The sequence below is a fragment of the Rhea americana genome, unplaced genomic scaffold, assembly GCF_003343005.1.
Source record: "Rhea americana isolate MKP2758 unplaced genomic scaffold, rheAme1 scaffold_6, whole genome shotgun sequence".
Classification (NCBI taxonomy): Eukaryota; Metazoa; Chordata; class Aves; order Rheiformes; family Rheidae; genus Rhea; species Rhea americana.
In genome coordinates, this window is record NW_028186756.1 from 3,990,463 (window position 1) to 4,012,331 (window position 21,869).

Genomic DNA, 21,869 nt, shown 5'->3' on the forward strand with positions numbered 1-21,869 from the left:
GGGGGGGGAGGGGGGAGGGAGCCGGCACCCCCGGGGGAGGGAGGGGAGCCGGCACCCCCGGGGGGGCCTCACGCATCCAGCCCCCGGGGGGCTCAGAGAAGCCCGTGCCGCACCGGCAGGGCCGGCAGCGAGGCCACGGCTTAGGCGAGAGTTACAGACACTCGGCGCCCTCCGAGGCTCCGGGCAGAGCGCCCGGGCGGGATCCAGGGGTCCGCCCCGACCCAGCAGTCGCACTGAACCTCAGGCAGGGACCTGCTTTCAGAGGCCTCTGGGCATCGCCCTCGCCCCGCACGCGGTGCTCTGGGATCACGGCACCGGGATCCGCGGCACCAGGCAGCCCGTCAGGTGGCTGCGTTTGGCCGCGATGAGATGGTACGATACATAACCCACCCCAGCTGACCCAGCTCCTGCACTGGGTGGCTCAACCAAACCCCACCTGACGCTACAGCTCACCTACCCACGAGCTGTCTCTGAACTTCAGCCACGTTATCTCGCTGCTCGTCACGGTGGCACCACTCATGGAGTCGGGATCAGTCATGCACCACCGCTTGCACTGTTTTACATTTTTGTGGTAGCGATGCATTGCTGAAGCACTTTGTTTCAGCACTTTGCGTTAAACACTCTACTGTTACTTTGGGGGGGTTCACATGAGTAGATATTATTACACAATGCTGAGGCTCGGTTGATAAACAGTTAATAAGTGATTTATAGGTCTTAGGAATACATTACAATACAAAGGTGTCATTAGCACATCAGAAGCAAGTTAGAAGTAACTTTTAAACCCACTTAACTCTGATCAGGTTTGAATTGCTGAGCAAACATTCATATCACTAACACTTTAAAATCTATATGGTAATACAACATCAGCAACATCAGTATGCTTGCACCAGGTAAGGAGACACTTCAATAAATCAGTTCTTCCCCAACTCATTCTAGTAGTGACCCAAGTCACATTTCCTTATTTGCACATCTCAAATAAATCTCATTTTCTTACTCATGCATCCAAAAATCTCAGCATTATTGTCTGCATTGTGCAGACAGGGAAACTGAGGCACAGTAGGTTGAAAAGAGAGTCGATAGTACTTACAGCCTCAATTTGATGCATGAGCCACAAGGTCTGCTGTCATCTAGATTTTTGCTATCACTGTATTTCTCTCTGAGAAACAAACCATCACGAAATGCCAGCATAGCAGAACATGTAACAAGCCTGCCACAGGGATACTGCAAGACCTCAGCTGCAGGATACATCAACATCGAGAGTTAGGCGCAAGTCAGTCTTCACAACTAGGCCCAAATCCTCCTGCAAACCTCTCCACACAGTCACAGACTGCTCCCACAGTCTCATTTTGCTGTGACCTGGCCTAACCAAGCAGTTCATGGGATTTACTTATTTCCACACAGCAGGATGCTGAAAGGGTGTTTCTTTCTTAAGAAAGAGTGTAGTGGGGAGAGGGGCCTGCAGCAGGCTTCGGGCCAGCGGGATGTGTCGCACAAGGTCCACGTGGGCTCACATGGCCACAGAATTTTAAAGATCTTCTATCAGAAGGCACTACAGTGATGCAGTTCCCTAGTTGTATTTCTACAAACGAACCTGAGAGATACTTCTGGCCCTGTCTAAATCTCCACATGCGAGATCCACTTCCCCCTTTTGGAGAGGAGAGGTCCACATCACTGTTCTTATTCAGCTCCTCTTCACCTAACAGAGCCCAAATGCAAAGTAAGGCAGGGAGAGGGGGTGTGGAGCTAGGGAGGCTCTGGAAGAGGCAGCTGGGTGCAACAGTGCACAGAGAAAGTTTGTACTTTCTGTAGAAAATAACACCAAGATGCCTTTTTTTTTTTTTTTTTTTTTTTTTGCCTGAGAGCTCCCTAGACATTTTAGAGGCTTGAGTTGCATTTACACAGGCAATCAACTAGTGGTGCTGCAGGGCGCTTTGTATCTACATCAGTGCTGTGACTCTGAGATCACAATAGTTGAAGTGGAAAAATCCCTGGCTGTGTGCACAGTGCTATTCTACAGGCAAGGTCTGAGCAGCACAACAGGCCTAGGTCTGCGCACAGGAACTAAGTAGTAGTTTAATATAAAAATAGAGCTTTAAGAACAAATACTGAAAAAAAACCATCACAAGGTCTTGGCTCTGAAATATCTAACACATTTAAGAACTGCATTTTTTCAGGAAATAATTAATGTAAAGGATTTCAGGAAAAACAAAAATTTAACCTGAAATAATTCACCTACATGCAGTAACAGTGCAGGAGAAAGGAGGAAAGACTTTCTAATACGCACTTAAGTCTTTCAGATTGTCATTCCAGTGTTTTAGAGTTCACTTCACATACTACAGTTCTCTTTTAGCAAAAGCACAGCTGCAGCAGCATGCTTTATCTTTATACCAAAGACTTAACTAAATTATTATTCCCAAGAGATTCTGGAGTGTGAACGAACTGGGGCTAGTTCTCCATCTGCAGAAGAATGCCTTGTCCACGTGATATTGCTAACAGAGATTTTAGTAAAAATGCTCACACACTGCATGTATTCTAGTTTGTTTACAATTTTTGCCAACATCGTATCTCAAATTACTTCAACAAAGGTATTTGAATTTTTCTAATATTTTGAAGATATAATTTGTACTCTCATCTCAGTTCTCTTGCTCTCTGCAAGTGGTTTTATCTTAAAAAAAACTATTCAGCATTGAAAAGCACCTAAAATAAGCTCATTTCAAATTCCAATAACATAGTGTTTTCAAACAATTTGCATTTCTCCTCTTCAAGGTACATTTCATATTCATATCGCTTGTATCTATTCAGCAAATGAGATGCAAGATTTATTCATTCCTGATGCTAGTGTTTCAATACTAAAACCATATAATCTGAGATGCTGGTACCTGTAGTTCAGCATGTCTTGATGAAAAAAGGCAATCATATCTGCAATGGATATTCTGATCTCAGTTTTCCAGAGCCGATTTCCTTGGCTCAAAGTTTCCTCTGCGGAGGAGCTTCAATTCCCGCAGTTCTTGAGGCTGTAAACTCTGATCCACTCCAGGAGTTAGTTTGTAACTTAAAGGAGATTCAATATAACCATTTCTGTACAGACAGACCCTCTTGCAAAATTCGAAGGTGCTAAACATTACCCCGAAGTATGGGACAATCTGATACAAAAAAACAAACATAATAATGCATGTCAGAATCAGTAACAGCGTTCTTAGTTTAAATGTTTTTACAAAGGAAACTGCTAGAGCTTCCTGTTTGATCCAGTTTCTTAACGGAGTTGTGCTGATTTATATAAACTTACAGACTCACCTCAAATTAGGCTGGCACCTGCAGCACGCTAAAAGTAGGAGTTCACTATTTATACATAACTAATTACAGTGATCTTGTAAGGAACAATATCATAAGGTTTATGCTAGCCTGTAAATTAACATAGCTTTTAAAATATCTAGACAAATCCTAGTAACCTTAGCAAACTCTAATATGGAATTTGGGATTTATTCTGCATGCAGTAGAATTAACAGTTTCTTTCTTCTGCCCCATGCAGAATCAGCAGTTCTGCTGCTTTGTGGCTTTATACAAGCCAAGGTAGGGCCAGGCATGATCAATCATGTTACTCCCCTACCACTCATTAGCTGACTTGCAGGTGGCAATTGTCTTCTGCTGCACTCTAAAATGTGTTTACGTAAATTGTCTCCTGTTTAGGCCACCAGGTTTTATTTCACACTTTTAATTGGTCACGAGTTGTAGTAACTGATATGCATGTCCTCTTAGCTCACTGCAAACAACAGATCAAAAGTATTAGTCTGGACTCCCATGGAAGTGGTTTGTACTACTGCAATTTTCTTTACAGCCAGGAAAAGCATGGCAAATTACTGGAGATCAGCTGAAAAGGAGAACGTGTTTAGCTACTATAAGTGGATCACTTGCAATCCCTCATCCTTTCCCTGGCTTGCGTGTTAGCAGCACTCCCTTCTCTAAAGGCATTCCAGTGAATTTGATGGAAGTAGTGACATCTAGAAGCCAAGCTTGCAGGAGGGAAAATATGATCAAATTTAAGTTCTGGTTTATAAAAATATTATAAATCTGGTTTATAACCTGCCTGAGATTACACCAGTTTTGTCACAGACTCTGCCATCAATAAGCTGCTAATAAGTAGGGAGAGAAGTCATATATGTTATAACCCCAGCCCTCAGACAGTATGTCTTGCTTAGTTCAGGACAGTCTTTGTTTGGGACGAAAACAAAACCTCACCTTGAGCAGACTGGGCGTGAGTCCACTCCAAAGTCCGAGCACACCTTTGTTCTTCACAGTTTGGTGGAAACAGTCAATCATGCCAGTAAAATGGACATCAACTGCTCCGTAGTGGGGAAGCCAAGGACTCTGTGCCTGTTCAAGAGACACCCAAGGGGATTTAAAACTAACAAAGGAAAAATCAAGTAATGAAAAATAATTATTTCCTCTATTCTGTTAGGAAAGGAATGTTTTATATTATGCCAGGTTTCAATGGCTTGATCTGGATTCTTTTGTCAACCTATCGTGCTTTAATCAATTATACTTCAAAATAATAAACTATTCCACCTTTAAATGCAATCAGCAAAGAGAAGGAATCCAGTCCCTGACAGGTAGGAGAAAGCAAGAGAGCAGTAACTGTACACAGTGCTTCCTTTTGTGTCACTTCATTACTAGAAACAAATCTTGCCCTTGCACAGACAAACCACCAGAAGCGGAGTGGCAAGACATGTTAGGCTCAAGTCTGCCTGCTGCTCATGGCTGGGGAGAGGCATTTCACGTCATGGGCAGTGGAGCACCCAAGAGAGGGAAGCCTGGGGTTTGCCCAGACACCACAGTGCCTTCCTGTAATCCTGATCCTGATGTGAGAGCGTGCTGACCTGATTCTTGCAGCTCAGGCTGCATCCACACTGCAGCAAGGAGGGCAACCTGCACTCTGGGCTGAGGGTAACAGCACAGCAGCAATAGCACAGCCCAGACTTCAGCATGGGTGGTACAATCCCAGAAGGACAGTAGGTGAGCAGCTGGGCCCACATTCCCATACCTCTGCTACGTAGTTAGTTAATCCAGACAGATTAAAGTCAGTTTGGGGACATCTTGCTGGACTGCAGCTACATTTCCAGCTGCATTATAGACAGTCTCTGTTCACATGGGGCAAGTGCAGTGGATCATTTTTAACAGCAAAATCCTTCATTAATCTCCTACTGTGTTAGGATGGACAAGATAACCTGACCTTGAATAATCCCATCCTCATCCATCTAAGCACATGAAGCCACAGGTTCACTTCGCATGAGCAAACCAGGGTTTGGCTCGTACACATGGCAAGTGACACTTCTCTGGGAGGAGTGTGAGGGGACCCCAGGAGACACACTGATAACTTGCATGTGTAAGCTAGATTACAACAGCACAGAAATTTTTGAGAGAGAGAGAGAGAGAGAGAGAGAGAGAGAGAAGGAGTTGTACAGTTACCTGATGGGTGAATATGGATATCATTATCCCCTCACTCACCTAAAACATCACGTGTCATTGCACTATTCCTCTGTTTGGCCAAAGTAACCCACAGCTTCTCAAAGGTGCTAAGCCTATGACAAGCCTCTTTTATAAACTGACAACTGGCGGAACATTTTCTAGATGCCTGAGCTATAACATTTCAAATATTTGGCAGCTTGTTTTAGATGGTGGAAATGGAAACAGACCAAAACTGATGCTCCAGTATGTAAGGTGTCAGTATCAAGGGGGAAGTACATTGGGCTTAATGCTGTTGTATCCCCTTGTATTACTGGTAAGTCCACTGCTAAAATTTAAAGCTAAAAGAAAAAACAGAAACAAATCCACCTCAAACTAATTGCAAATGTCTGGTTTCTCTTAAATGTTTTTTTCTCACATTTTTTGTGCATGAACATAGTGCATGTGATAAACTTCTGACTGCAGGTAAAATCATATGGTTTCCTTCTGACAGGACTTTGGAAGTAATTTGAGGAGAGCAATCTGCAGCTGTCTGCACTGGGAGAGAAGGTAATGGACTTCCAGCACATCCTCATCCTGTATCCTCTTGATCATTGGCCCTTTATCATGCCCTGGCTCTTTTATTCCAGGCAAGAGTAGAGTTTAGGATTTAATCCAAGGTCTTCTACACTTAAGGGGGAAAAAAACAGAAGCATTTGCTTCTGTTCACCAGTGCATCTGATCTGTAACAGTGAGCGCTCATATGCTGAGGGGAATAAGAAGTTTAATTGTTCTAATGGCTTTCCCCCTTTGTGGCTATATTGATCTCGCTAACTCCACAGGGCTGAAGTTGTTTCCATAATTCCTAACTGTGGTGCAAGCTCCCATAGTTATGGAACATAGTCTTGTTTTAGGGTTCAGAGAGACAGGCATTACTGGATTTGTTATTCTGCAGTATTACTGGCCCTGCCTTTACAGAAAGTTTACAATAATGATGCTAGTCTGGTAGCTGATAATCATGCACATCTTACTTCTGGTCCTTTGCTGTAAGGATAGGAAGCTCAACTGTTTGCTTGACTTTGTTACCTAAGGGGTATGAGGGTTTAAAAAGCAATAGCTAAATCAAGCAGCGAGAAAGACAGAAATCATTTTTCACATCTTGAGGATCTCCTGTATAAAGACTCTCACGACTGTACTGGAAAAGAAGCTGAGTGCTACCACCAAGACCTCAGGAGCCAGTTCCACTGAGAATGGTGATATAAATACCAGGGATGCTTAGAAGAGTACCTGGATGATGTAGGCACCCTTAAAAACACACCACCAGTCACAGAAGAGCTGGGCTCAAAGCACTGTTCTGCTTCTGGACCGTCAGGCAGGTTCCATCAGCCTTTTTGGTAAAGGGAGTTACAAGCAGTCAAGCAGTGAAGGAGGACAACTTTTTCAAATGCTCGAGGAAAGCAGAAATGCTGCTGAACATATGATTCCCTTCCTTTTTCAAGTCTCTTTGTGATAGGCAGGGCATGACCTGCAAGAATTAACTGCAAGAGTTTAACTTAATCCCCTTAGTTACTGCACATATTTTGCAAAGGCACATATCAAAGTTTTGATTGCAGCACTCATGCATACAACACAAACACAGGCTACAAGCACACTGCTGATTTCAGTAAGATTTTGCATATAGCAAAAATATCCAGAAGAATATTAAAAAGATGCAGATAAGTTGAAAACCCGTATTTCTAATTTGCCCACAGACACTGATCTCTTAAGACATTTACTGAAAGGTTATTTATAGTAACATTCACCATGGCTACAGCCATTTTCAAGATTTCAGTCTGTGGGGTGAAATATGCTTTGCTGACCTTTCTGCTGTACAGGAGCAGTTCGTTTCTAAGACCTTAGACACAATATTTGAATAACTGTCCATAAAATCTCCAAATCACTTATTGTAAAATGAAAAGTGAAAAGTATATCAGTTTGTAGAAGTTAAAAATTGAGTCTTTTGGAACACAACTAAGCAAAGTTAGAATGTATTAATGAAAGAAAAAAATAGGAAGGTGTTTCATTGGCACTGTTTTTAATGAAAAAATGGTTGTGGGTTTTGGGTGGTTCTGTATCATCTAAGCATGTCTGCAATGCAGGAATGCTTGCAACCGCCTTACAAAGCAAGAGCCAGAAAATGGAACTAACCAAACCGATCGGACTAGTTTCTCTGCCCTGGTTTGGAAGAAACCTAGTGTGACATACAAATCAGATGGCTAATCTCATATCAAAAGGATTGTGTTTATGACTGAGATGTTTCACACCATGCATCTCAGAGCAGCTTCAACTTCTTTGTTTTGACACCACCTGACACTATGGGCTGCGGAAACCTGTATGTTATGAACATTTTTAAGGACTTCCTTTCTCCTGCAGTTACGGCTGTCTCATGCTGCGGAAGGCTGGAGATATTGCACAGCTCACTGCACTGATAACACAGAGCACCAAGTTGTTAGTCACAGCAGCAGTGTGTTTAAGTTGCTAATCTTCTTTTCACTTCTGATGGGTGATTAGTCCTCTAAATGGTTAAAGCACATCAGACATAGAATTAATTCTATTTGCTCTCTCATAAATACAAACACCTTTTTAGTACACAGAGGCCACTGAATCTAGTCAGTATCTAGTCAGATACATCCCAAAAGTTAGCAGTCTCTTCTATTTTGACCATCCAAACCCAAGAGATAAAGTTATGTATGGACTGGGTAATAACCAGAAAACAACTTGAACTCTAGCTCACTTTTTTATATATTAACAAGATATTTAAACAAGGGTGAAGTGTCAGGACAAAACTCTTTTCAAGGGAAAAAAGTTAGTGGTCATGTGAAGATTCTTCAAACACCATCTCTGCTATGGCCTGCAGTTTGAGGTGAATGCCATAACAACATAGTGCCATTTGGGGAAGTAATCCCTTTTAATGACCTCCTCTAGCCCTGAATGCCTACCCTCTTCCTCTTAGGATTGAAGGATGAATATAGTTCACTGTAGTGAGAATGGTGCCCATCAAAAGATTGATAATTTGAATCTTTCCAAGGCTCGCAGTAGTCCCACAGGGACAGCAGGATTCAGACCTGCAGCCATAGTGGTTGGGCCACTTGAGTATGTGTCTAGAGCTTTGCAGGTACAAAATCCCAACTTGCAATTCAGGACATCTTGGTTTACAACTATCTGAATTCCTCCTTAAGTTTACAGGTAGTCAGAGGCTAATTTGGAAATACTTCCCTCTCAGTTCAAGTGTTTTTTTTCTCCCCTTTCTTTTTCAGAAAATCCCTATTGACACAAAGCTTTGCTATTTTTAATCATGCAGTACTATTGACATGGGGAGTATGTCAAATCAATTAACAGTAGATAGCTACCACAGCAGATAAGCTATTCTGATGGGCAGACAGAATAAAATCACTTGTTACTTACAAGTGCTCTTTGTTATTTCCAAATACAATAGATTCAGGTATCCTGCCCTTCTGATCAATTCTAAAAAAGCACAGGAAGGCACTTTACAACACAGCTCAAGAGTTCACTCTCTTAATCTGGAATCTAAAATAAGAAGTCTTTATAGTCTGGGTTTATAAGGACACATCCAACAGGCTAACTAGGTCAAAGGAATCTCAAGGACAAATTCTACAGATTTTTTCCAGGTAACCCCACTATGCTTAACAGACATTTAATCCAAGCAAAAACAGAAGGCTTGAAAGAATATTTCATTCCACTCAAATAAGAAATAATTAAAATATAAATAAGGATTAATATTGAAAAAAAAATATATGCATAATCTTGTCCAAATCAAGCCTTTCTCCTGTAGGACAGTCTGAAGTGGTAGCCACTGTCTTTCCTGTGTCAGTGGTTTAGTAATGCTGACTTACCCCTGGACTGGAACATAAAGTCCACCAAAGGTATTCAGGCACATACGAAGGTAAATGATGACGAGGCCTCAGGAGGCAATCGTTTCCAGAGCACTACAGTAGAGCAGCTGACCTCCAGGTTCCTGCACTCTAGAACTGTGTCCTTTCCTCTGTTACCTGAACTAGGGCCAAATCCTTCTTGCCTTGCTGAAATCAATGACATTGAGTGACCAAAAAGGACAAGTTTAACTCCTACCTTTAAGCAGGTTATGACCAGGCCTGTTATATCCTCTGACTTCATGGTCTGTCCCAGAATCTCTCCCTTACTGCTGAACCTAAGTTTTCTTTGCTTTTAACAGTTGTTGTATGAAGGTATCTTCAATATGGATTATGGATGTTTCTCTCCTCAAGGCAGCGCAAATCCCTTGCATGGACACTTCTGTGTGGTGTCAGATGATTCAGCTCAATCCTTACAAACAAGTACACTATTTTCATGCACGTTAGCACTGGTTTATTTAATGGTGTGAACCCTTAGGCAGAGCATGCTTGGTCCCACACTCCACACTGGGAATAGCAATACTAGCTCCCACATCTCCTGCAGACTGCATAGGAATTGAGACAAATGTTATTATTTTTACAGGACTGGGGCTTTACAATGGACCTAATTCCATTGGCCTTATGTGGATTAGGTACAGAATTACATCAAATCAAAATAAACCTGATATAAAAGAAGAGTGTCCATGAAGTTTAAGCTCCTACTTATGCAGTATTATACACAATTAATCATCTCATACGTCACAGGAGCATCATTCCAAACATAGACATGTTCCAAACTGATACAAGGATCTCCTGCGTAGCTGACAGAGGAGCAATGGTGTTAGGAAACAACAGTGACAGTCGTCATTCTGGAAGCATTACTGCTTCTCTGCTGAAAGTTATGCTGTAACAGTTGTGTTTGCACAGTAGTGTGCCCTAACTCATGTCAGGCCCAGCCACCTGGGCTTGTTACCCAGTTAAAAGAGGTGAGCTGAGATAACCCATCTCCTTTGCCTCAGAGAAGATTAGAGAGCTCTCACTTGTACTACTGCTCACAGAGCCATGGGGGCTGTGAAAGTCCAGCAGTTACACTTAACCAGCACTACCAGGTCTAGGAATGGGAGCATGCCTGCACTTCAGTATCTGGGGAAAGCAACAATTACACTGCGCACTCCTCCATCCCTCCTGCATTTCAAACGGGTAGTGTGCTTTGCCGCTTCTTCTCCAAAGACCATCACGCTGCAGTGCTAAACTACTGCCTTAATCTACCGCAGAGCAAGTATTACACACTTATCACACCACAGCTCCTTGGACGAACACGGTTAAAGATCACTAGTAGTAGCACAAGCTGTCACAAGGCAGACCTGACTGTTAGATCAGCCCAGTCTCACTGATTTTTAATTTATGACTTCTGTCTCATCCAGCTTTTCAGTGGCACTGCTCAGTATTTCAACTCCATGGGCAGTCAGCCTCCGTGATTCTTTCCTGTGCAAAACTGGGGATCTAAGAGAAATGCCTCTGAGATTTGTTCAGACAGACAAAAACTAATCCAAGCTTTTACAGAAGGCAAAGCTCACATTATGCTCAGGTAGTTTTTGTCAGGTATTATGTCCTGACTGGTCACTGTACTGAGTACTTCCCAAAGTAGCCTCATAGACAGCAGTATAAAATATCTTAACAGTAACATCAACAAAATAATAAAGAATGTTGGTAGCTGAATGCAAACAGCTTAATAGAAAAGAGGAAGGAAATGTTTTCACCAAAAATACACTCCAAAATCTATCTTATATTTGTCAGTAATCAAAGAAGTCAAGCTGATCCCAAGTTTAAGTACGCCAGAATGTAGGATCCTGGCCCCAAGTACCAAGATAAAAATGAGATCATGAGAAGGAGGCAGAAGAGGCAGATTGATAGAATATCTTCTATCATTTTGCAAATACACAGAAGAAGGAAAACACAGTGCTTATCGGGCAGTCCTTCCAATAACACTGCAAACATGTTTCAGGTACGTACCCTGAAGCATGCTGTGACACACCAGGAGGCAACTAGACCTTTCATGCAGAACTCCTTTCTACCCCATCTTAGGGCAAGGGAGGGTTGGAAGATGACAGTATCTTTTCATGTATATGGAAACAGAACTGCACAGTCCAACTCCAACTGAAATACACAGAGTGGGGTATACAAATGAACAGGATGGGACCAAACAGAAAAGATTGCTTGGTGAGCCATTTTCTTAGTAAAAATACAATGTTTTATGTAATCCATTTTACACAGTATGTTAAGGTAACAATTAGCCCCATGAGCACAACAAGTATTAACATGAGCTTCCTATGGATTTGCCCCTCATAGCTGACTGAGCCAGGCATTGGAAGGTGCAAGCTTGGACTGGAATTTTTCTTGTGTCTGGCACATGACAACTTCTCTTCCCCAAATAGGTTCTCTAGTGTCAGTTAATGTAAGATCTCACCCTACAGAATCCCTCTCAGTCAAATTAATTCTGGAGTTTCTTCTCTATGTGGGGACTTGTTTCATGAAACTTGAAGGAACTTAATATCTCTGAAATCTTTGCTTCTCTGTCAAATTCAGCTGAAGCTGGCAGCAGGATCAAAAGTTACTGGGAGCAGGGACAGACAGCTAGTAACAACATAAACCTCACTTCCACATGAAATCAGAGTAAAAGTAGTCATACTGTTCATTATTTACTTCCATACTGTGGAATCTGCCATACTGTGTGGTCAAATGGCTTCACCTCTGAAAGTTTTTAATACTCAGGCTCCCATGCAGTTCACTAATAAATGCTCTCCCTGCACAATCTCTGCGCACGTATGTTTTTGAGATGGCGTGTGAACCACATGACCCAAAAAAGGATTCCTTATTTTTAAATGGGGTCACGACTCTAATAACTTTCATATTCCCAGCTGACAAGATCACAAATCTCTCAAACAGCAGGGACACTACAGCATGGGAGCTTTCAGAGGCTGCCACGCCAGCACCAGTGATTGTCTCCAGTGATGGAGCGCACTCTGCTCCATGTTGAAGCAACACAGGAGCAGTCTCCTTATTTCAGCAGAGGTAAGGCACTTTTCTAATGAACATACATAATTTTCTTTTCTAAAGCTTTGTTTATAACCTAGCCACTGTGTTCTTGCTAGAGTGACTTTTATCATGCAGAAAACACAGCTAGAAGACTGCTTTTAAATTAAGACTTAAAAGTTGCCTTTAACTGACTTCAGACTACAAACGTGTCATATAGAGCACAAGAATGTGCTTACTTTAAATAAGAGACTTCACAGAGGGAATGACTGCTCAGTTTTCTCAAGGTTACTGAGAACACATAACATTTACATCATTTACAACAAATTTCACACATGCAGAGCATTTTGTATCTCAAAGCATCAAAGAAAAAACCCAAAACCACACTGAAGACAGGCACCCTCAGCCTAATTCAGTTTGTCACTGAAAAAACACCACTTCTTGGGTGATGCATGACAACAGCCCACACTAACAAAGAACAGAGAGCCTGTTTGTTCATGGCAGGGGAGGGAATACACAGCCTGGATTTTAAAACAGAGAGATCAGACACTACTGAACAACATATTCCCCCGAGAGATGCCTTCACAACATAAGGATGCTGTGCAGTCAACACCAGAAATATGCTGCATTCTGCAGTAAGCAAAAGTATCCTTATTCTAGATTACAAGCATTTCATAGTAAAGCTATCCCTGAGTAGCATTTACTGGAAAGGAAGATTTTCAGCTAATTTTAGTTACACTGATTAAAATAAATTGTAACAGCAAAATATGAGTACAGGAGTGAGCTTCTGCAAACACAGCTACAGTTTGTTCATGTAAGGAGGTGAGGACTATCTGTACAGTAGACTAAGCATCTGCGAAATTTTAGAGCCATTTTTGTACATTTTGCCTTACAAAATTGCCAAAGTCAAATGTCAATTTGGAATGAAGGCTAAGAAGTTCCCAGCCCTGAGCCCAACACTGAGGGTCACATGAAGAAAGGGAAATGCCAAACCGAAGTGCTGGGTTTGCACTGACCACTTGTATGTTTATAGATTTCCAGTTCTGCACAAGCCTAGGTTCAGCATCAAGCTAATTATAACCTTCTGTACAGCATACAACAGCCCCAAACTCATCTTTCCTTGCTGAAATGCCAGGGCAGATCTATGAAGCTAATCACAGGCAATAAGATGATGTGGGAAAGTAGGAGCATAATATCAGTGTTTCCCTTAGATCCAGATTGTTATAGTCAGAAATTTCCCTGCAAAAAGGTAAAAAGAGAGTGTTCTTGTATGCATAAGTCTGCAAGGTAAAAGTACAGTATTTGAATACTGCTTAGACATTGGGTTAAACAAAGAACATAGTATTGTGACTGAGGAAGGAAAGCCAAGGAATAACAAGCAGCTAGAACGATATAATGATCAGTAAGTTTTTGTTCCAAAGCTGATATAGCATGAAAGTGAGTCAGGAAAGCATTCAATATAGAATATCCCTTTGAACAACCCTCTCCTTCACTAATCCCCTTCTACAGATGCACAACAAAAGCCATATGTCCATGCCAAAACATGCATACAGTACCTCTCCATTCTCTAACATGCCAATCAGGAGCAAAGTGGAAAAAGGAAGACAAAGGAATAACATTAGGATAATCACAACAAAGAGGGCTCACATACGTGTTAAGATTCATTCATTTTAATTAACATTTTTAGAGAAACCTGTTCAAGTATATTTAGCAAATGTATCATTTTTGTAAAAAATGTAAACATGGTAAAGATAATACTAATACCAGAGGGAGAAGAAGCCATGATTACAGAATAAATGTGACATCATAAATCATCAAAATGCAGAAGAAGAATTGTTCACTGATAGTTAACTCCTACTCCCAACAAATGTCAATGACAGAAGCTGCTGACATCAGAAGTGTAGGACTCAACTATGTAAGATGAGAAAGGCTCGAACAAAGTGACTATGACAGAGGTTAGAAATAACACCTTACACCCCTCCCACAGCAGAATTTATTTTCTAGTCTATGTAAACATGTTATCAAGTAAACATATATTCAATTATTGTCTAGATAAAGAGATGGATGGAGCTAACTTGTCCAAGGCTGCCCAGCATGTCTGGCAAAGATCTGGATCTGAGTGTTCTGAGCATAGGCCTGTACTTAATCCTGGGATCAGAGAAGACTGTTTTATGACCTAGTCTCTCCGTTTTGAAGCTCCTGGGACTGCCTTACAACTCCCTAGTTCCCCATTACCAGTAAGTTCACAGGAAGAAAATTCTTTGGCAATATACCATCTCCATCTGTCAGAACAGCGAGATGGAAGAGAGAGAAGAAGGAGGATTTATACTGACCTCTACAGCATTCTGGGTTCCTCTTCACTCACCAAACTCATGTCCAGAGCTTCAAAACAAAGTCAGCATTCCCCTACATGCACTGCAGTGCACTTGCACTGGGTTAAAGGCTTCAGCAGGCCCCTCTTTTTATTACCTAGAAAACTGAATCACTAAGTCGAGGCTCACCAGAACAAGATAGCTAAAGAAACAGAACAAAACAAAACCTCTGATGAATGGTATCTGTTCCTGTGTTTTCTGCAGAACACCAAGATGTCTTAAAGCTCCACTTTCTCCTTCTTTACTTTATTTCTTTCTAGGTATTCTAGGTATTTCTTTCATGATACCCATTCTGGTGCTATTCTTTCTCTCTTCTGAACACCATCCTGTGAACTGAACATCCCATTCTGCCTTCAGAGCATCCTCAGCCACCACCTCTGCTGAACCTGTTCCCACAGCAAACTGCAGTGCCTCCAACAAACTTGCTGGTCAAACAGACCAGCAAGTGAATGCAGTGCAGGGTTGATCCCTGTAAGGCTGGGCCATACCCTGACGATAACAGCAAAACCCAAACTTCTTGGATTACCTCGCATGAGTTCTAACAACCCCTCAGTATCAGCTTGGGTGGGATCATCAAGAGGTTTCATTTGTGGACAAGCCTCTGTGAATTACCTCGTTTCCAATACCAAACCAAGAATTATGGGTTTTTATACCTATGCAGCTATTTCTTTTGAAATAGCCTTGCCTTGTCTTATGCCTTCAGAATGAATTACTCAACGGGGGTGTCTCTCCCTGCTTGGGAAATCGCTATGCAATTGTTGCAGTGCACCTATGGGGAAAAAACTCTGTTTAGCCTTTTTGCCTTTCAGAATATTTTTTCCATAGATCCATTTCCTATACTTTTGGGCGCTAAATGCAGTTGAGCCCCAGTCAGATGTTTTAAGCATGCCATTGGTGAAATAGCACAGCCTAGTGGCAGGAAAACAAAAATTTGGCTTGTTTCATGTCTTCACTTACCCGGCCAGACAAACCTGGACACAGAGCTTTATAACATTGCGTTGGTTACTGCTGAAAGTTACTTTTAAACTGACTACAAAAAACAAATGTCCAAAAACTGATGTAATGAAATTAAACAATTAAAAGGGAAACATCGTAGTAAATGTACTTCTTTTCTTTATTTTCTAGGGCAACAGTGTTGCTGTGAGCCTAAAGATATAAAGAAAAGGAGGACTTGTAACAAGAGGTAATTGCTTTTTTAGATCAATTAATATAGCTGGAAAAAGATTCAAATTTATATGCTCAAAATTTCTTCATCACCTAAGGCAGTTTATGAGATATCTGCTGAAAGAGCTAAGTCTAAAGCATGACTTCTCTTGCTTCCAGCTATATGAGTTGGTCCAACACAAGACATTTCTTCTCCTTAGCTTAGGTCCTGTGCTACCACCTGAGCAGAGGGCAATGAATGGATGCTTCTGTGCCACTGGGGCTGAGCTCTGTCTGGAATGAGAACCCTGGGAGTAGGAGAGGGGAATTCAGAGTTTCCCTGACCTTTTGCTAGCTTGAGACTTATGAACCAGGCTGGCACTTGATGGAGAGATCTATAATGCTACCATAGCAAATGATAACTGCTTTCAGGAGGTGATCACGAAAGGTTCCCATAAACCTGCCATCTCATCAACTGCACTGAAAGAACTAATTCATATGCCATAGCCAGAGAGCAGTCAGCTGTTCACTGCCGAAGAAGTTCGAATGAAAATAAGAAAATATGAAATTAATTATGTCAATAAGACAGAAATACTCTTTTTTTAAATCATTGTTACTAATCTTTCAGGAGAAAGAAGCAGGAAAATTATATATAATGATGTAGTAACTCTAACAGCGCTGATCCTCCAGCAAAGCGACACTACCAGCAACTGAAAAGTTGCCCATTAATCAGAGCAGTTGAAGGTGAGGATAGTTTTGACCCTGCAGAATTAATAACTGTGCAAGTTTCCTGTGGCTGCCATTACACACATCAGCCATAAACAGCAGACACAAAAAACCCTGGAGATGAGATGGATCTCTTTCATCCAGCCTACCACCAAGGGGACAAGAACTCCTGCATGTCACAGAACATTTGCCAGTTCTCAATTGCGAGGATCTGATGGAATTGCTTCGAAGAGGAAGAGAAATAAAGTTGAAGACCCAGAGTCCAAGAAAAAAATATATATCCCATGGTAGTACTTGAACTCATATTAAAAACACAACAGCACATGCGTAACAATGAATTTTCAGACTTAAAAAAAAACCCAACCCTTCCCCCTCCTCAAGCCTCTGTAGTCCACTGGTAAGAGAAACAGAATGGAAGTCAAGATCATCTGGCTAGTCTTGCCCCAAACACCTGAAACAAGTATATATAACAAAGTACTGGTAACCAGGATGTTCTGTACCTGCATCTTCCTCTTTACAGTCTCAAAGGGGAAAGAAAGTGTCTGTGCCACACCAGCTGCTACACAGCCATTTATAAAGTTTTGAAGAGGTGTGAAATGAATTATGGGTTCTTGCCAGATTTTGTCCAGATTGATGTAAACAAAGAATGACCCAGCAGAAAATGGGATAGCACCTAGAAAGCAAATGAGACAGAGAAGGCTTACATGAGCACACAGTACTGTAAGAAATCAGGTGCTCATCACATAACTTGAACAGATGGCAAGAACCACTGCCAGTTTACATCTTGCATCGCACAAACCAAACTAACACATAGTTCACTCAAACACTCACATTTCAGGCATCTATTCAAGGTTTTTAATTTGCATATTTGGTCAGAATTTCTTACTGCTTTGGTCTCATGACAGGTCACAGTTTTTCTCTAGCCCAACCCAATCCTAGCAGCCGTACAGGTAAACAGAGCTGCACCTACAGTCAAACTGATGAGGGATGCTTCTGTCCTCTCTTGCTTGTTTCATGCTCTCATCAATTTTATAGCGAGATTATACATTGCTATGTATTTTTTAAAAGTTATAGAGAATAAATAAATAAGAAGTCATTTAAAGATAGAAAAATGTTAATTTTTCATCTTTCACATCACTTATATGTTACTGCTTACACTGGTATTGCTTACACAAGTTTCACCAAACACCCAGGGAGACACTCTTGTGCCTAGGAGTTGGAAGCTTTATTTATTTATTTTTTAAAAAGAGTTAAATAGAGGAAATCCTGCTGAGTACGACTAGATCTGTAAAAGATGGACAAGAACATTTTGTTTAACTCTTAAGCATATGCAAATATTAAGCACTCAGTCATAATTTGACGCAATACAGTTGCAGCAAGGGTAATTAGTATTGTTGTGCTTGTAAATCTAGATACCTTCTACAGAACGATATTACTACTCACTTTTTTAATTAAACACATGGATTACATAATTGCAAAAAACAATGTGCAATGATGCTCAAAAATATGATTTTCCTCATTATTATCTTACCTAATATAGCTGGTGAAACACCACGGTAGAGTGCAAGAAATCCTTCTTGATGATTAATTTTGGAAAAAGCATGAAAAATCCCCTTGTAAGATGGTTCCAGTCGGTTCTGTACAATGAGCCGTGTCTTAATTACATCAGTAGGGTAAGTCACTACGGTTGCAAACATGCCAGCCAGACTTCCTGCTGTGATGGCTCTCCAATGGGAGACATGACCCAACTCATCCGTGAAAAGCGTAACAAGTCTAGAATAAACACATACAAGAGATACTATTAATCACAGTACCAAGAAAAAGAAAAAAGAAAAAATGAAGGCAGTTCATTCGTGATGTAACTATTCTGCTCTTCTCCACAAACTTCTTCAGTAGTAAGATTTAAAATTTCAACACGTATTTTATCTGAGAACCTCATTACACTGCATAACACTGTACAAGCATCAGAACCTCTGTGAAACAGAACAGGTGGATGTGCAAACATGAGCACAGTCAGAATGGCATGGCTAAGAGTCCAGAGAGATTTGGGCACTGAGCACAAGGTAAAGCCACTCTCCAGTGAAGTGCAGAAATGCGAAAGTTAGAGTAACAGTTAGGTCAGTGACTGGAATACAGAAGCCTGCAAATGCAATTTACTTAGCTTTTTTTTAGTTACTGAGCTAAAATACTTTCAGTATCTGAACCAGCTTTTTTTAGAGGCAGCTGGCATATCTCTACCTGCCAGCACAGATTGAACTCACACAGCCTAAATTCCAGTACCTTGCTGGAGGTCTAGAGCATCAATTCAACAGCAAAACAAAACAAAACAAACAAACAACAACAAAAAAAAACCCACTTCAAATATTTGGAGACTATTTGCTCAAATGATTTACTTATTTGCTTCCCTTTAAAAGATTTTTACTTCAAAGCCATTTTAGTCTGTAGAATCTTCATCTATATTTCTACTTAGAGGATGAAAATCACCGTAACTTAAAAATATCTGTAAAAAATGCTCTGATGATCACAGACATGGCCCAGTCCTCTACAAGGCCATCCTCTAGTCAAAATAATCATACAAGAAATACATAGATAAGTTCCTCACAGCCTTTTTGAGAGGCTGAAGTGAACTGAACATTATTCTGTTCATTATATTAGACCATGAGGACCTACAGAGATACTCACCTAGAGAAGACTTATGCGTAGGCACTACTATGCTCTGGAGGTTAAATCTTAATTTGAATTTACTGAGTAAAGCATAGAGTTTTAAAGGCTAAGCTACAACTCATCCATTTGTGATTCACAGAAAGACTTTTCCATATATGTAGAAGACTCCTAAATCAATGAAAAGCATCACAGAGGCAGCAAAAAGCAAGCAAAGAGTTGAGAGGTAAGTCTCAGCAAGTAAAGAAACCTACTATTCTACTTCTGAAGCATTAGCTAAACTGCCTAAACAGCAGATACACATTTGGCTACGCAATGTTAAACTGTCTAGAACAAAATAATTTGCAAAGATTTACATGTCACTTCTTGCTCGGCTGATATTTCTTCGCATCCTAGTGTGCACTTTGTATTGCATGACGGATCCCTGCATCTACTTGTCCCGTGCCCTGGACAGAGTGCAAAGCAGAAACACCAGGCAAGCAGAAGCAAAAGCACATAGGTTTTTTTGTACTAAGTGTCTTTTTTATTCTCTAGAGTCAACAAATTTTGATTTTTCTCTGTGTGTGGGGGGGTGCCTCTGAGCTCTGCCCAGATAACACTTAAAAGTGGCAAGGAAAGACTGGGCACAGTAACCACAGCAGGAAGAGTGCAAAGTAAGCTAATCTCTACTCCTTTCACAGCCAGTTTGACTCCCTCTATGCTGCTTTTCCGGGGTCTACTTTCTCATCATCCCTCATCTTTTCGAGGTTAGTGTTACCATTTAAGTTACAGTGCAACACTTCTCTCACTTGCCTTTCCTGCCTTTGTATACAAATCTTCCCTTAGGAAAAAAAAAAGCAAGTAACAAATCAGGGAACATGGGTAAGTAGCTTTTACTTAATTTTCCTGGTAGCTAGCCTACTTCTGCTTGTAACTCAAGAGAACTCACTGAGCAAACTAGAGACATAAACCATGATTTTGCAAAGGGAATATAGAGCGTTTCAAGTTGAAGAAACAATCAAGTTATTTTGCTCAAAATTCATTGCTCAAAATTGGCTCGTATAGACCAGTGCAACGCTGACTCTTTAGGGAACTTAAGTAAGTATATTTAAATTACTGGTTCTGCCTCCACACCGTTGTTTTCCTTAGCCCTTTTTTGAACACTGTACTTATTACAAGCAGAAGGAAACAAGAGAGCTTCCTGATTCCAAGAGAGCCTTGTCTATCATTGCCTGGGCGGCACAGTCAGCGCTGGGAAAACGATTCTTGCTCAGCCACACGAATTACAAACCCTTCAGCAGGGCGTGCAGCGTCAGCCCAGGCGAGAGCTGCCGCGGGCCTGATTGGCCAGCACAGGCTGAGCCCATGCTTCTGCCCACCCCGCACAGCCCATGAACTAGAATAACCCATCTGCCAGCTGGACAGAAATGTCAAGAGCACACCAGGCACACAGCTGACCTTAAAAACAAACAAACAAACAAACAAAACACCCCACAACCTCTCAAACTGGCAAAACATGCTGGTGCGTGCAAATAGTCAGGCCATCTTTTAAAGCCTGAAAAAAATACCAGCAGCAAAAAGCCAATTCTAGAGAAACAGTTCAGGCTCCACACTGACCAGACAGTCTTGCTGCAGTCATTCTAGCATTTACATTAATCGAATGGCTGTGTATTATCCAAAAAGGAGATTTTAAAACAAATAATGTCATACATCAACTTCAAAACTACCAAAATAGCACAACAGTAGCTGTCTAACAACAGGAAAAAGACTCAAATCATGAGTTTGTTAAGCTATTCTTTCCTTGAATAAAAACACATTTGATATAATTGCTTGAAAAACTGTAAGTTAACAAAGCAAATAGGTTGCAAAGAAGAGATGCCACAGTCACATTTGTAGATAGCACTGTAACTTAATTTCTGGAGGAATCTCTGGCTGAGCGGAAGAGATTTAAGGCACTACCAAGCTTTCATCATTGGAAGTACACACACGACATTACATGCAGTCACTAGAATGCCAGTAGCAAGAGTTACTAGGCTCCCTATAACCTACATAAACAAAAGAGCAAAGTTACTAGCCAGGGCTCGTGTCTTTGAAAAGAGGGGACACACAACAAACCTGAAATCAGAGCCAAGCCAGAGACTAATAACATACATATATAAACGACGAAGTTTCTCACGTTCCCTTCCCTCTTCTTTTCAGACGGAACTGAAAGAAAGAAGTGAGGCCGCAGCCCCGCTGCTCCGAGGAGCCGGGTCGCCCGGCCGCAGCGCAGCAGGGCCGGGGCCTCGCTTACCGGCGGGAGGCGGCGAGCTGCAGCGCGCTGTAGGGGAAGAGGCGGAGGCAGGCGGTGAGGTTGCCCTTCCAGAGGGCCCGCAGGCCCTCGGCGCGGCACAGGCAGCGCCCGGCGCCGCGCAGCCCCCGCCGGCAGTGCCAGGTGCCCACCTGCGCCAGCACCGTCAGCAGCTCCAGCGGCGCCGTGAGGCTGAGGCTCAGCGAGCCCGCCAGCCCGGCGCAGCCCAGCCGCTGCAGAGCCGTCACCCGGCCGTCCCGCCTCCAGGTGGCCATGGCCCCCCCGCCGTGGCCCCCGGCCGCGGCGCGGCGCGGTGGC

The 21,869-nt window shown here is 41.9% G+C and overlaps 2 protein-coding genes and 1 long non-coding RNA gene across 4 annotated transcripts in view; 1 reads left to right on the forward strand and 2 right to left on the reverse strand.

Moving 5' to 3' along the window:
• The window catches only part of SLC25A5 (solute carrier family 25 member 5), a 2,834-nt gene extending 2,251 nt beyond the window's left edge, over positions 1-583 (reverse strand). The window contains exon 1 of the mRNA XM_085319719.1: positions 458-583. Within this exon, the coding sequence (XP_085175845.1) occupies positions 458-583 (126 nt within the window). The remainder of the gene's footprint in view (positions 1-457) is intronic.
• A 99-nt stretch (positions 584-682) lies between these two features.
• SLC25A43 (solute carrier family 25 member 43) lies at positions 683-21,851 on the reverse strand. 2 transcript variants are annotated; one of them, XM_085319799.1, is made up of 5 exons: positions 21,555-21,851; positions 18,153-18,394; positions 17,122-17,294; positions 4,237-4,371; positions 683-3,143 (listed from the first exon to the last, which is right to left on the reverse strand). In XM_085319799.1, exons 1-5 carry the CDS (start codon positions 21,824-21,826, stop codon positions 2,940-2,942), a joined length of 1,026 nt encoding a protein of 341 aa, XP_085175925.1. In that variant the 5' UTR covers positions 21,827-21,851; the 3' UTR covers positions 683-2,939. The 2 variants fall into 2 exon arrangements, with proteins under 2 accessions (XP_085175925.1, XP_085175926.1); XM_085319800.1 differs by lacking the exon at positions 21,555-21,851 and adding an exon at positions 19,639-20,932.
• Positions 12,280-16,583, forward strand: LOC146587361 (uncharacterized). The gene is made up of 3 exons (XR_014897673.1): positions 12,280-12,419; positions 15,878-15,935; positions 16,524-16,583. It is a non-coding gene; the product is annotated as an uncharacterized LOC146587361 (long non-coding RNA).
• Positions 21,852-21,869: the final 18 nt, after the last annotated feature.